Source organism: Leptonotus elevatus, chromosome 6 (assembly GCF_054856555.1).
Source record: "Leptonotus elevatus isolate MCC_2025b chromosome 6, RoL_Lele_1.0, whole genome shotgun sequence".
Lineage (NCBI taxonomy): Eukaryota > Metazoa > Chordata > Actinopteri > Syngnathiformes > Syngnathidae > Leptonotus > Leptonotus elevatus.
In genome coordinates this window covers 13,784,138-13,797,166 of record NC_141244.1, presented here as the reverse complement: position 1 = coordinate 13,797,166, position 13,029 = coordinate 13,784,138, and the positions used below count along the sequence as shown (strand labels likewise).

At 38.9% G+C, this 13,029-nt stretch overlaps 3 protein-coding genes across 7 annotated transcripts; 2 read left to right on the top strand and 1 right to left on the bottom strand.

Moving 5' to 3' along the window:
• On the top strand, positions 1-2,333 carry tyrobp (transmembrane immune signaling adaptor TYROBP). Of its 2 annotated transcripts, none has more exons than XM_086077933.1 (5): positions 1-85; positions 162-179; positions 250-384; positions 459-505; positions 577-2,333. In XM_086077933.1, the coding sequence occupies exons 1-5, from the start codon at positions 28-30 to the stop codon at positions 631-633; spliced, it is 315 nt and encodes a 104-aa protein (XP_085934059.1). In that variant the 5' UTR covers positions 1-27; the 3' UTR covers positions 634-2,333. The 2 variants fall into 2 exon arrangements, with proteins under 2 accessions (XP_085934059.1, XP_085934057.1); XM_086077931.1 differs by having other exon boundaries at positions 459-510.
• LOC147172108 (uncharacterized) lies at positions 800-5,357 on the bottom strand. Of its 4 annotated transcripts, none has more exons than XM_086077929.1 (10): positions 4,464-5,357; positions 3,264-3,424; positions 3,139-3,191; positions 3,014-3,046; positions 2,417-2,464; positions 2,232-2,279; positions 2,082-2,123; positions 1,974-2,015; positions 1,594-1,902; positions 800-1,257 (listed from the first exon to the last, which is right to left on the bottom strand). In XM_086077929.1, exons 2-10 carry the CDS (start codon positions 3,269-3,271, stop codon positions 1,220-1,222), a joined length of 621 nt encoding a protein of 206 aa, XP_085934055.1. In that variant the 5' UTR covers positions 3,272-3,424; positions 4,464-5,357; the 3' UTR covers positions 800-1,219. The 4 variants fall into 4 exon arrangements, with proteins under 4 accessions (XP_085934055.1, XP_085934053.1, XP_085934056.1 ...); XM_086077927.1 differs by having other exon boundaries at positions 3,264-3,366; XM_086077930.1 differs by lacking the exon at positions 3,014-3,046 and having other exon boundaries at positions 3,264-3,366.
• On the top strand, positions 4,468-13,029 carry LOC147172107 (casein kinase II subunit alpha). The gene is made up of 15 exons (XM_086077926.1): positions 4,468-4,612; positions 5,337-5,428; positions 5,618-5,699; positions 5,817-5,945; positions 6,018-6,129; positions 6,224-6,325; positions 9,193-9,243; positions 9,333-9,392; positions 9,460-9,543; positions 9,635-9,745; positions 9,822-9,923; positions 9,992-10,092; positions 11,780-11,928; positions 11,998-12,087; positions 12,171-13,029. Exons 4-15 carry the CDS (start codon positions 5,845-5,847, stop codon positions 12,284-12,286), a joined length of 1,179 nt encoding a protein of 392 aa, XP_085934052.1. The 5' UTR covers positions 4,468-4,612; positions 5,337-5,428; positions 5,618-5,699; positions 5,817-5,844; the 3' UTR covers positions 12,287-13,029.

Genomic DNA, 13,029 nt, shown 5'->3' with positions numbered 1-13,029 from the left:
TCGCTGCTGATCGACAACTTCCACTTTATGGATGGAACTGAATACAGCATGATGGACACATTTTGTATTTCGGGTTCACTATTTGGTGAGTGCTGTGCTACGTCTTTAAACGTTCTTGTAGGCTATTTGTTCAATGCCCTAATCATGAGCATGTTTTTCAGGCTCTGGAGGACAACAAGGTACATTTGTGTTATGTTAGTCACAATCATGTTTTGCTTTATGTTTCAGTTATGTTTTTGTGTTTGGTAGAATGTGGCTCTTGTTATGTTATTAGCATGCAGTCCGTCGTCGGCATTATTGCCTCTGATGTCGTCTTGACCGTCTTCATTGCGGTTTCTGTCTTCTACTTGTTGACCCTCCACAAGAGAAGGACAGAGCAGGATGGTGAGCATTAGACTGACTTATGAGTTTTAATGCAAATGTGTTATTAATTTGCCTATTTTTTAATGAACTAACAGCAAAAAGGCATGTACAACCAGAAGAGATAACAGAATCTCCCTATCAGGTGAAGTTTAAATTGTGTCATTAAGAACGGAAAAGAAACTGATGGTATATAAATGTGCTTTTGTTTTGTAGGAGTTACATGGAATTCAATCAGACGTGTATAGTGAACTTCAACACTTCAGGAAATGAAAGTGTTTGTTTTTTCTTATTTCATGTTCCATTGCATTAACTTTATGAATTGTTGCGTTGTGTACTGCTAGTTTTCATGTGCTATTTTGATATGATAGAATACATATGTGCAACAATATAAATTCATTTATTACAGACACTAAATGAAAAGAAAGTGAAGCTTGCATCATTTTGTCCCTTATGCTTTTATTTTTCCAGACAATTTGCTCTTTTTTTTCAAGATGATTGAAAACATAAACCTGCATAATTTTTTTTTTATCTAGATAAAAAAACAACTAAATTTTTCTCTTGGCTTACATTTAAAAACATAACCTTTTGTAGGTAAAACAGAAAGGAATCAAAAAATAATAATTATTCTTTAATTATTATTTTTTGTGCTACAACCAAATGTGTACACTTTTAAAGACTACTGTCATACAAGTTATCAAGATTAAAAAATAATAATAAAAAAAAAAACACCAAAGCCCAGTTTCCATTTTTGAAGGAAAAAAAAGATGACAAAACTTAGCAGTTTTGTTTCACTTTAGTAATGCTTGTCTGTCTCCATGTGAGTGAACCCAAGGCATAGTCTGCCTTTTGTCCCAAGTCAGCTGGGAGAAGATCCAACTCCCCGCAACCCTGGGCCTGAAGAGGACAACACAAAACATGAATGGACAAAAGTTGTCAATTTTGTACATTAGTCTACTTTTCACACATATTCTCAGAGCATTTTGCCTTGAAAAGGTCTAAATAAATACAAATCTAAATTTGGGTAACATTTGGCATCAGCTAGTCTGCTGACTGTGAGTCAAGCGATGGGTGCGAATGAGTCAACAGAAGATGGGAACAATTACAGTCAACACTGCATTCAGAAAATTGGACTGACAAGTAACTTGTACACAAATAAAACACCAAGAAGGTTGAAATAATACTGACATATTGAAATTAAAAAAATTATAATAATAAAATACATTGACTTACCAAATGGTTGTATTTCAGAGCTGACAAATTCTCTTGTTTCTGAGGAAATGTTGCAACCGATAACCGAGGCAGGTCTCGTCTCCAAACTGTCCGTGTCCGCCAGTTCTTTGCTCGTGTCGCCTCCGGCGGATGCTTTCATCTTGAGACTGCCGCCTGGAGTAGACACGACACTTGGCACGTTTACACCATCAGTAACGTCCTCCTCACTGTTTAGATCCGCGTGTTCTCCACTTTGTTGATCTTGATCTGGTCGCCTGCTCACGCGTGGCGTTCCCATTTGTCTGCGAGGCGTCTCGTCGCTGTCAAGGTCTTTAGAAGCATCAAAAAATGTTGATTTGACAACCTCAGGGTAGAATCTATTGTGATAATGAAAACTGTACCTTTGCTTTCACCTCCAAGGTTTGCACCAGATACAGCAGGTTCTGCAATATTATTATAATTAATAATAGTTTGATCTGAAGTCCAGATTTAAGCATAGTTACCGTCACCTGCATCTTGGTTGGCGCTCTCAAAAGATTGGTCCGAAAGATCTGAGAATGAATGTTGAAAACAGTGAATGCACAAGTTAAGTGAATCAAAGTATACAGTTTTTTTTTTCCTCTACTGATCCATAAACAGTAGAAATGTATTAAGAGTACCTTGAGAATCTTGTCCTTTCTCAGGTTCATTTGGAGGGTTTTTGTGTGCTGCAAAGAAAGATAAATCATGTCAAAGGTCAAACTAATAAAAACAAAAAACTATTATGTGTTGTTTTTTATTAAGACAAATCTTAATATATACTTCTTTTTTTTTATGAGTAAATCTGTTGATTAGTGTCACAGACCTGTCATAATTGCATAGTTGGTCTTTCCCGTAGTTGTGCTGAGGGCATCTACAACAGCAATGAACAATGGATGTTTATTGTTAATTATGTTCTATAGGGTAGGGGTGTCAAACATACAGTGCCTGGGCCAGAACCGGCCCATCAAGGGGTGTAATCTGGCCCGTGAGGACAGAACACAAACGGCAATTTTTTTTTCACTAAAATTAACTGTTGTTGCTGATTTTGCAATTTCAAACACTTAAATTACATTCTGAAATGAGGCTGTTACTCAAAAATTTTGCACTCAGTTTTGTTCAGTATTTTCTGATTACTCTGCAATAAAATAACAATCAAAAAATGGGAATATTTTCAGATTTGCACCCGAAAAACATTACATCTTTTGACCTGTTGTTATTTATAGCTTTTTAGGCCACAAACAAACTGGTCCGGCCCACTTGAAATCCAATTTAGGCCAAGAATGGCCCGCAAATTAAAATTTATTTGACACGCCTATTGTCGGAATTACAAACAATACTGAATAATATAAACTATATAACATTAAGCATGGCAATAACAACAAATGTTGTGTTGTGACAAATCTGGCATGAATATTCTCACCACTCAGAAAGCTTATAACATTTTCTCTTCGTGCTACAAAAAAAAAAAGTAGTTAGTGAATCTGTGAGAAAGTCAGCAAATGAATATATCTTTCTTAAAAGGTTCAATTGTTCATATTGGCTCACCTCTGATTGGCACTGCTGTCACAATCGGAAGGAGAATCAGCCAACATATGACACTGAAAATAGTAAGAGTTCAAATGTTAGTGAATATTCCAGCCAGGAATAGAAGGTTCAATTTGAAAACTCACAGCCTCATTGTTGATGTCGGTGTCCAGCAGCCACTGTGAGGATTCCGAATGGCAACTGCGCCTTTTTATTCTGCATGTTGTTCTCCACTCGCAGAACTTTGCCCTTTAATGAGAGATTCGGACCTGACTCCATTGTCTTTGTTTGACGGTGCATGGCTTGACTGAGCAAAGAAGATCTTGCAAAGTTGACAAAGCTCCATTCACAGCATCAATTAAATGTCTTGTCTCAAGTGGTCATATGTGGTTCATTATCTCAGGGAAAAGCCCCTGGCAATGGTTTTCCCCCCACTAGAGTATCGTTTTAACAAAATTAAAGACTGACTTCATATTGTTCCTTGTTACCACTACAGTATCACTATTGTAAACAGATGTAACCACTGCTAAAACAAAGGTCTTGTTCACAGGTAACTTGATGGACATTCAGCAGTGGTAGGAAATCAAATTTGTACTTTTATCTGCTACATTTAAAAACAGATATCTGTACTTTCTAGTCCTTACTTAGTCAAAACAGGTTTGTTTATTCATATTTGAATGGATGCTCAACACAACAAAAAGAAAACAGCACAAGGCTTGTTTTGGCCCTTCTATGTTTAAAATCCACGTTAATGGTCAGATGAACGGGAACGTAATGCTTGTGAACCGAGTCAATATGTAGAGGAAATTCAATTAAGTGTTATTAGAAATTGTAGGTTGTTTATATGCATTGCTGTTATGTACAAAAGCACAACATTGAGTTTTTGTTGTGTTTTTAGTATGAGCTTCTTTTATTTTTTACAATATTGTGACGTTTTTTTAAATATCACAATATCGTGATAACTATCAAATCATGACCTTCATATCGTGATGATATCATATTGTAATGTTTGGATATCGTTACATCCCTACTATATATATGCCTGTGGCATATAGTGAGAGGCAAAACCTGTGTATCATGGCTTATTGCAAGTTCTGTTATAAATTGAACAGGCCCACATTTTACCTTAAGAAATCCAACCTGGGAGAAATTTAAGGCGAGATTATCATTATTTTAATATTCAAACTTTTGTTGACTTTTTTTGGTGCAGTGCCTTGAGATTTTTCACAGGTAAAATTGGTTCCTTGCCACTCTAAAAGTTGGGAAATAATGGTTTAAAGACATTGTGTGTTATCCAATGTAGAAAATTCTAATAATGTAGCCAAGTGAAGAGAAAATATGCACACCTTCCATACGACCTGTTGTTGCGGATATGCCACCCCAAAAAAGTGTTGGGAGGGAAAGAAAAGGGAGAGCGCCCCCTGCCGCCGACGGCGCCCGAGCTAAGCTCCTGATCCCAAGCATCGCCATATTGATGTCCCAGCAACGCTGAGAGGTAATCGTATTTGAGCACGAATCGTCGTACGTTTGTGACCACCGTTGACCATTCCACATTCGAGGGCGGCGGGGACCACGTAGCGCAGTCTCGCTACCTCTCTGCGGCCACATTCGTCTTCGCGGGGTGTGTTTTTAAGGCGTTGTCAGTCAGTCGCCTCGCCATCCAAGCAGGCTATTCACTCCCCCCATGAGCCTGTTAGCTTAGCACTTTTTAGCTCTAGGAAATAATTTTTTTCGAAGCTTGTGGCTCGGCTAAACATAAACGATAATCATACAAATCGGGGGTTTGCCTTTTCCGATGCCAAAAAATGGAAATTGTGTCGGGCTCACGTCCTTGTGGCGTAAAATATGACTTGCAACCGGCTTTTGCCTCTACACTTGACGAGCTAATGCTAACTTGTTAGCAGCCCGGCCAGCTAGCCGGCTTGCCCCGCTAAGCTAGGCTAAGCTAACGTTAGCTCCGTAGCTGCATTGCACTTGTGCAGGCCGTTGACCGAAGGGGTTTTGGCGTGCGACCGCCTCGTTCGTTAAAGCGTGAAGTGGGCAAATTGGCCGCACGAGGCTTTTTGACACCTGATCACATCATTCGAGTGGATGAATTGCTTGGCTACATCAAAGATATTTAGTCGAATTAGCCAAAATGGATGGCGTGCGCTAGCTTAGTTTGCCTCATTGACAGCATTGATTCAAATCAACCTACTTTTCCCCCCCACCCATTACAGGAGGTATTGTCTGCTTGTTGCCCCCAGTGATGACTGTATCGAACCCCGTACGTCCTGATTAAACTGGTTTGATGCCCCCATTTAACAGCCAGGTGAATTGACTTAATGGTACAGTAAGTCTGATTGTAGTCTACAAGTTATCGCCTTGTAATGTATTTACTTCTATTTGAGAAAATCTACATTAGCTTTTTTTGTCCTGATAACTTGTCAAAGTCACTCTGTGTTATGTAAATGGGTCTGTCCATGCTTTTAAAATATGTTTTGTCATATTTGCCTGCCAGCGTAGCTCTCGAACTTTAGAGGCCTCTCAACCAATCTCATTCCGATTCATCTGTCACCATCTTCCTGGAGGAAACCTCCCAGGTATTGTGTCATCCTGTACGCAGGGAAAAAAATATTCCAAATATGTAGATGTAATCTTCGACTGTATTTGTTGAGGGAGTTTACACTTCAATGACCTTGTTGCTGTTTGTCTTTAAGGAGATTTCAAGAAGATTCTGTGTAGAATATGTCTGGCCCTGTTCCAAGCCGCTCTCGAGTTTACCCCGATGTAAACACACAGAGGCCTCGGGAATACTGGGACTATGAGTCCCATGTTGTTGAGTGGGGGTAAGGCAAAGACGCGCTGTGAAATATTTTCGAATTGGTTGTGTTATTAATTCTGACATTGTCACCTTGCAGAAACCAGGACGACTATCAGCTAGTCAGAAAACTCGGTCGAGGCAAATATAGTGAGGTGTTTGAAGCTATAAACATTACAAACAATGAAAAAGTGGTTGTCAAAATACTAAAGGTATGGCACTCCTTAAAATGTCGACTGGCGTTATAGCAAAATATCTCGTGACTGTTTTGTAATTCCATCATTGTTCCTTTCTGTCCTTTCAAAGCCGGTAAAAAAAAAGAAAATCAAGAGAGAAATAAAGATCCTGGAGAACCTTCGGGGTGGTCCAAATATCATCTCACTCTTAGATATTGTCAAGGATCCCGTGGTATGTATTCACACTCATCTCAGTACTGTTGGACCTTTAAGGTTCACCACAATGGGTTGTGTGACACTTGTCAACTTCCAAAACTTTGGCATCATAAAACCTTTATTAAGTGGACTTGCAATGTTTTAATCAACATCTTAACATATTAACTGTCCTTAATTTAACAGTTAACTATTACAATATGATATAGAAACACTTAACGTCAATGACAAATGAAGAGGAATAATAAATACTGCATCGCTGATATTTTCACGCAAGCCACACCAACTTTATTGAAGGTAAGAAAGGTAGTTTGGACAGGCTGCTATTGACCGCTGTTGAGTCCAGTTCAAAACAAACCATGCAATCATTCGTTTTTTTTGGTGTGACATATTCTTCATGAGCAACGTCACTCTGTGGCGCCACAAGTCCATCCTCATATCGTTCAAAATTCAGCATTAAACACATAGAGCCAATATAAGCCCTGCAGCTGACGCCATTGAAAACATTTATTTCAAAATAAGACGTACGCTTCACAAGTCACTTATCTGACATCACGTCCTCTCTTTGCTGATTAGTTCATTCTATTGTCTGTTTGCCCCACATCAGAAATGTGCTTGATGGCGACTAACCAGCAAATTAATCCTATTTCCAGGCTACTAATGCAAATGGTTCAAATGTTACTTACTGTACATATCGCCCTCATCACATATACATGAGCACAAGTGATAAGCATATGATGGCTAGTGCAAGAAGCTGACAGCAGTGTACCCATGGATTTACGAGGTGTTTGAGGTATGCGACGGAGTAGTGTTCCTTTTCGTTGCAACGTCATCTGAGTTTGTATATAAATTGGAATGCGCTATAATCTATTTATAAACTACGCAACACAGTAGTAAAATCATTATTAGACTGGATCTTTATGGCAAACACTTATAGGCTATAAATATAAAAATCCTTGCCTTCTTGTGTCATGTGCTGACGTGATTGCTAAGCATGCATGGTCACTGAACTAATAATCTAGACTGATAAATAAATAAATAAATAAAATGTACATAATATTAAAAAAAGTAACTTAATACATGATAAAGTGTAGGAAAAGTATGATTTGCTTATGTGACGCCATTTAATATCTTCTGATTTCAAAAACACACAAATGTGCCACAAGAGACACGTAAATGATAGTCAACCTTTTTATTTTACATGAGCGACACACAGACTGCCGTGGTGGCTCACACATGACAAGTCTAATGTCTAATGTCCACAGGTTTTTTTTGTACCTTCTGCCACCTAATGTTTTAATGTAATTGTTCTGCCTGTTACCCTACATCACTGGAATAAATAAATGAACAAAGATATTTTGAAGTAACAAAAAATTTTGGGGCAAATGAAGGGAAACTGATTAATTTTCTCGCGGGGCCCTGATGATTTCTCACTCCCGTTTACCACGCCAGCCTGGTTGTGAATCACTACCCTTGGTTATCCAGACTGCTAGAAAATACAAAGAAGAGTGGTAATAAAAAAGTAGAAGCAAGGCACTAACTAGATGTTTGTTTATCTGGTAATTACGTTGCACTTGTGAGCTCTTCCCGTCCTTTTGACTGTGGTGAAATTTGTTCAATCAATCAATTTAATTCATTTTCAAAAGAAAAAAGACAATATAAAGCAATATTCAAAGTAAAGAAAAATAAATGAAAAGGAAGGAAATAAGTAAAAAAGTGTTTGGTCTGCCCCTGATCAACAAAAAAAACGTACCAAAAAACAAAAATTTAATGACAGAGCGGTCAAGATGTTACAATAAAATAATTCAAAATAATTCAACTGTGTGTCCTTGTGCTACATAAATTTTTGCAATAATTGTGCTTTTATGCTTTAAAAAAAAACCCGAATAGACTTAAGAGAAGATTTTGTTTTACAATCCAGTTTGTTCCACAGAAGGACACCTTGAGTTGAAATGCATTGTTCTTTTTGTTTTGTTGTATATTTAGGTTTGGAAAAAGTGTCTTCCTCGTAATTTGTACTCTTTCCCTTTTAATAAATTCAGTTTGTATATTGACTGGTAAAATTTCATGATGGTCTTTGTACAATATTTTAAGGCGGTTAAACTCTATCAATTCATTAAATTTTAAAGTTTTTAGTTGTATAATAATGTGTTAGTGTGGTCTCAGTATCCACAACCACAAACAACACGAATAGCACGCTTCTTCTCTCATCTTGCTTGTTAATTGGCTCTTGATTCATTTCATGTCACAGTATCGGCCGACTGTGTTGACCACATACACAAGGATTTGTGATTATAATAATTTTCACATTTAGGATTGTTGGCCCCAAGCATTTTCTGAGCAGATCAGAGGAAAACTTTTGATATACAGTACTCAACACCACACAATAATATTAATCAACCATCAGGATCATCTATTAAAGATGTCTGAAAATCTGGCCAAAGAGTCCATTGTTGACAAAATTGCTCAAATTTCAGTATGCAGTTCTGTTGCGTACTTCCAATAACCTATGCGGGATAATGTTCTCTTAAACCAGGGGTGTGGGCACACTCGGCCCCTCGAAGGCCGGAGTACTGCAGGTTTTGGATGTTTCCCTTCTCCAACACAGATGCTATATGATCAGCTCACCGGCTCGCTCTGCATAAGCCTGATAACAATCCTGTTGATTGATCAGCTGTGTTAGAGAAGGGAAACATCCCAAATCTGCATAACTCCGGCCCTCAAGGACCGAGTTTGCCCACCGCTGTCTTAAACTATCCTTCTATTCGAAAGTGTCGCCAAAGGCAAAATGAAAACACACAATGGCTTAATATATTGCTACTAGCTGAAATGAGACATATTTAATCGATCTTGAAGTGCATGTATTCATTGGCATTTTTTTCCCAGTCCCGAACCCCTGCTCTGGTTTTTGAACATGTGAACAACACAGACTTCAAGGTATGCATCGACTTACTTTTCATCACACTCATGAGCACAATATTCAACTGATTACAAGCCACTAACTTGTGTGTTTTTCCGTTTTGCAGCAATTGTATCAAACCCTATCTGATTTTGACATACGGTTTTACATGTATGAAATCTTAAAGGTAAGTAATGTTTTTTTGTGTGCTCCGTGTCGATGTAATTCTGACAGGTTACCTTGCTGTTATTTAGGCTCTGGATTACTGCCATAGTATGGGCATTATGCACAGAGATGTGAAACCACACAATGTAATGATCGACCACGAACACAGAAAGGTACTGGCTCACGTTGACGCAGAAGTGACAACATCAGATTCAGTGTCATATGTTGAACCCATCTCTTGTATCTTTTGTTGCAAATGTTCAGCTCCGCCTAATCGATTGGGGCTTGGCTGAGTTCTACCACCCAAACCAGGAATACAACGTGCGAGTGGCCTCCAGGTACTTCAAAGGACCTGAACTACTGGTAGATTACCAGGTGAGAAGGATGTTATGGTCTTATGTGGTTTTTGGGGGGGATAAATGCAAACTATAACCACTCTTGCCGTGTGCAGATGTATGATTACAGTCTTGACATGTGGAGTTTGGGCTGCATGTTAGCCAGCATGATCTTCAGGAAGGAGCCTTTCTTTCACGGTCACGACAACTATGATCAGGTAGGACGCCCGCAGGCACTTTCAATGTATTTTAGTTGTAATCTGATAACTTTTGCATTTGTTTGCAGCTTGTGCGAATTGCAAAAGTTCTAGGCACAGAGGACCTGTACGACTACATTGACAAGTACAACATTGAATTGGATCCACGGTTCAACGACATTTTGGGAAGGTAAGACAAAGAACGTCCTGATAGAAACATTTTCAGTTTCCCAATCCCATTGATGATAGATTTTTTTTATGTTACATTTATTATATATCAAAAATCTAGCTTAAAAAATATTGTATGTGAATGGTATGTCTTCAATCTAATTTTAAATACAGTAAAACCAGTACCTTTCTTGTGGTCAGTGGAGAATTCAATCATGTTCTTTTCTCTCATTTAACCGTTCAACTTTTAGGTTGTAATAGGCCGACAGAAATATCAAAATAAGCAGACATAAGCTTACCCTTCCACTCCAGCTGTGTGGGCCCTGCTTTATTATCCACATTGCCTGCTTTGCAAAAATGATTTGTTCCGTGACTGAGCTCCTGCCTTGCCAAAAAAAAAGTGACCAAGCGATGGCTCGTGACGTGAAAAAGTGGTGCATTGGTGCACTTGTATGTCAAGGTACCACTCATGCGAGGTTGCTTCGTTCTCATTTATCACTTCACCATGTTATAAGCTTTTTCTATTAAGTAATTAGCTTGATCTTTTTTATTAGCATCTTTATGCATAGTGTTTTAATTAACAGTTTAACATTCTTACATGGAGAAGTTAACCACTGTATAGTCACACTAAAATCACGTTAAACTACTCATCCTTTGAACGTGCTTGACATCAGTACAGAAATGAGAAGTTATTTGCAAAGTGGTGTTTTTCAGGAATTTCTAGTTCTTGTCTGCCAGGAAAAAGCAATCATCACCCAGGATGACTGTTTATTGTTGTACTGCAAACTGTACCACTTTTAGACTTACGGGTTTCTACTGTGGTCTCAGTCATCAACTCAAAGCGTTACATTTGTTGTCCAAGTTGTTCTGCTGCTCTTCATTTAAGAACAAAGTTAAAGTAATCAATTCAACAAATGAATGGGTTTTTGAAGTTGGAGTTATGCTGTAATTATGCCACAATCTAAAAGGCTTTATTATTTGAAACTCACATTACACAATTACTTTTAAAAAAAAATGTATGGATTATAGGGGTTTTGAATTGTATTTATTGTTTATTGTTGTTGGCAAAGAGTGTATCATCTACTAACAACCCAGAGTAAATCAATTGAGCTCTTCCCCAACATACTAAGATGTGAGTCTAGGTCAAAATCCATGTCACTCTGAACACACTGTTGCATTTTGTCATAGAAGAAGCACAAATCCTGCTTGCAGCTTGACATGATTATTTCAGTGCATTTATTTTTGTTCTTTTTACGTGTAAATTTTGAGGAATCGTCTCTTATAAATTCCTGTGCTTCGTCATCTGGCATATTAAGAGTGTTGGTTGGAGGGGAAATAGATGGAATTTTTTTCAGTCCATTCTTTGTTGCAAGTTTTACTGTCCACTTTCTTAATGACTGAACATTTTCACGTAATCTAGGCTTCTACATTGTCACCAATATGCTAAGTGCTTCAAAAACAAAAGTTAAAAATTTCAGACGCAGCAGTGAACTCTGAGCGACCTAGTAACATGCTTGTGACGAGTCCCAGTACGTCTAGCTGACTCGACAAAAATCTGGTTTTCGTGCCTCTCTCATGATCGTTTTGGTCTCCTGAGTGCAGTGTGAAAAGGGGTTCACAGTTGGGGGTCCATAATTAGGTGGCTCAATGTGGTCTGCGGGGTTTCCTATGATATAAAGTGACTTAATTGTTTTCCCTTCCTTCTTTAGACACTCTCGTAAAAGGTGGGAGAGGTTTGTACATAGTGAGAACCAGCACTTGGTCAGCACAGAGGCACTGGACTTCCTGGACAAACTGCTGCGCTACGACCATCAAGCACGACTGACAGCCAAAGAGGCCATGGATCATCCATACTTCTGTTAGTGCGCTTTTTTTTTTTGGTGCTGTAATGCTTGGGTTAGTTGACTAAACTCCACCTTCATTTTAGATCCCATCATCAGAGATCAGGGAAGGGGGGCCACTCCTGGAGGGATGGCGGCCAGCTCAACACCAGTCAGCTCCTCAAGTATGATGGCTGGTAGGTTGCGCGATCCCCAGTGTGGGGTACAGTTCCCGCGGTTGGAGCCCACATGAGTAAGCAAGCTTTCTTGTGTATCCCAGGCATCAGCTCAATGACCTCCTCACAGCCGCTGGCGAACATCGCTGGATCACCCGTCATCTCCGCCCCAAACACTCTGGCCACACAAGTCCCTGCAGCCACTGGGGCCCAGCCCTGAGGGACCCCCTCCCCTCCTTATTGCCCCTCGTCCCGTGTTTGTGTGTGCTCATGGCCACATCCTGCCTAGTTCTCACTGTGGCCCCCGCGCCACGGTTCCCCTTTTTATGTCAACAATAACAAAGAGGATTTAAATTGCTTTTCACGTTCATTTATATTTTGACACCTGGACTTGGCAGAACATTGTATTGTTACACCTGTCAGGATTATTAGAATTAATTTGGGTGTGTTGACAATTCTAATAAGATGTAGACATGAAGAGAATGGATAATAAAATTTATTTTGTATGTTCCAAATATACAGTCTTGCTTGAAACTGTTTTGATGCGGGAACCTGCTGTACGACACTGTGAACCTCCCCACGACTTCACGCGACAGTCAGGACTCTGGTGTGCTCAGTGCTGTGCACACACACACACAACACACACATTGCTATGTGCAGGAGTTGTCGGTCTTATGAAGTTGTTAGTTGCTATTATTCAAGAATTGGACTTTTGTAGATATTCTACAGTAATTGTCAGGTTGCATGCACCCAATGCTGAATATCACGGGGTCGATAGTTTGCCAATTTTATGTTACGGTCACTTCTGTACGTATATGTATGTGTTCATGTTTTGTTTTTTTATGAAGTCTCTTACAAATGATTTTGATGACATAGACAATTTTGTAACTTTTTGTTTTATGTTGGGAAGAGTCATCACCTACAGAAAACAACTTCAAAAAAAATAAACAGTTTCAACAGGTA

Excerpts from the sequence above, each read along its gene's own strand:
- LOC147172108 (XM_086077929.1), bottom strand. Across the intron at positions 2,280-2,416 it reads CAACTATGCAATTATGACAG|CACACAAAAACCCTCCAAAT; the intron begins GTCTGTGACACT and ends CTTTCTTTGCAG. Across the intron at positions 2,016-2,081 it reads GAGCGCCAACCAAGATGCAG|AACCTGCTGTATCTGGTGCA; the intron begins GTGACGGTAACT and ends ATAATATTGCAG.
- LOC147172107 (XM_086077926.1), top strand. The coding sequence starts at position 5,845 with ATGTCTGGCCCTGTTCCAAGCCGCTCTCGAGTTTACCCCGATGTAAAC. Across the intron at positions 6,326-9,192 it reads ATATTGTCAAGGATCCCGTG|TCCCGAACCCCTGCTCTGGT; the intron begins GTATGTATTCAC and ends TTTTTTTCCCAG. Across the intron at positions 9,244-9,332 it reads TGAACAACACAGACTTCAAG|CAATTGTATCAAACCCTATC; the intron begins GTATGCATCGAC and ends TCCGTTTTGCAG.
- tyrobp (XM_086077931.1), top strand. The coding sequence starts at position 28 with ATGGATGGAACTGAATACAGCATGATGGACACATTTTGTATTTCGGGT. Across the intron at positions 385-458 it reads GAGAAGGACAGAGCAGGATG|CAAAAAGGCATGTACAACCA; the intron begins GTGAGCATTAGA and ends ATGAACTAACAG. Across the intron at positions 511-576 it reads GAATCTCCCTATCAGGTGAA|GAGTTACATGGAATTCAATC; the intron begins GTTTAAATTGTG and ends TTTGTTTTGTAG.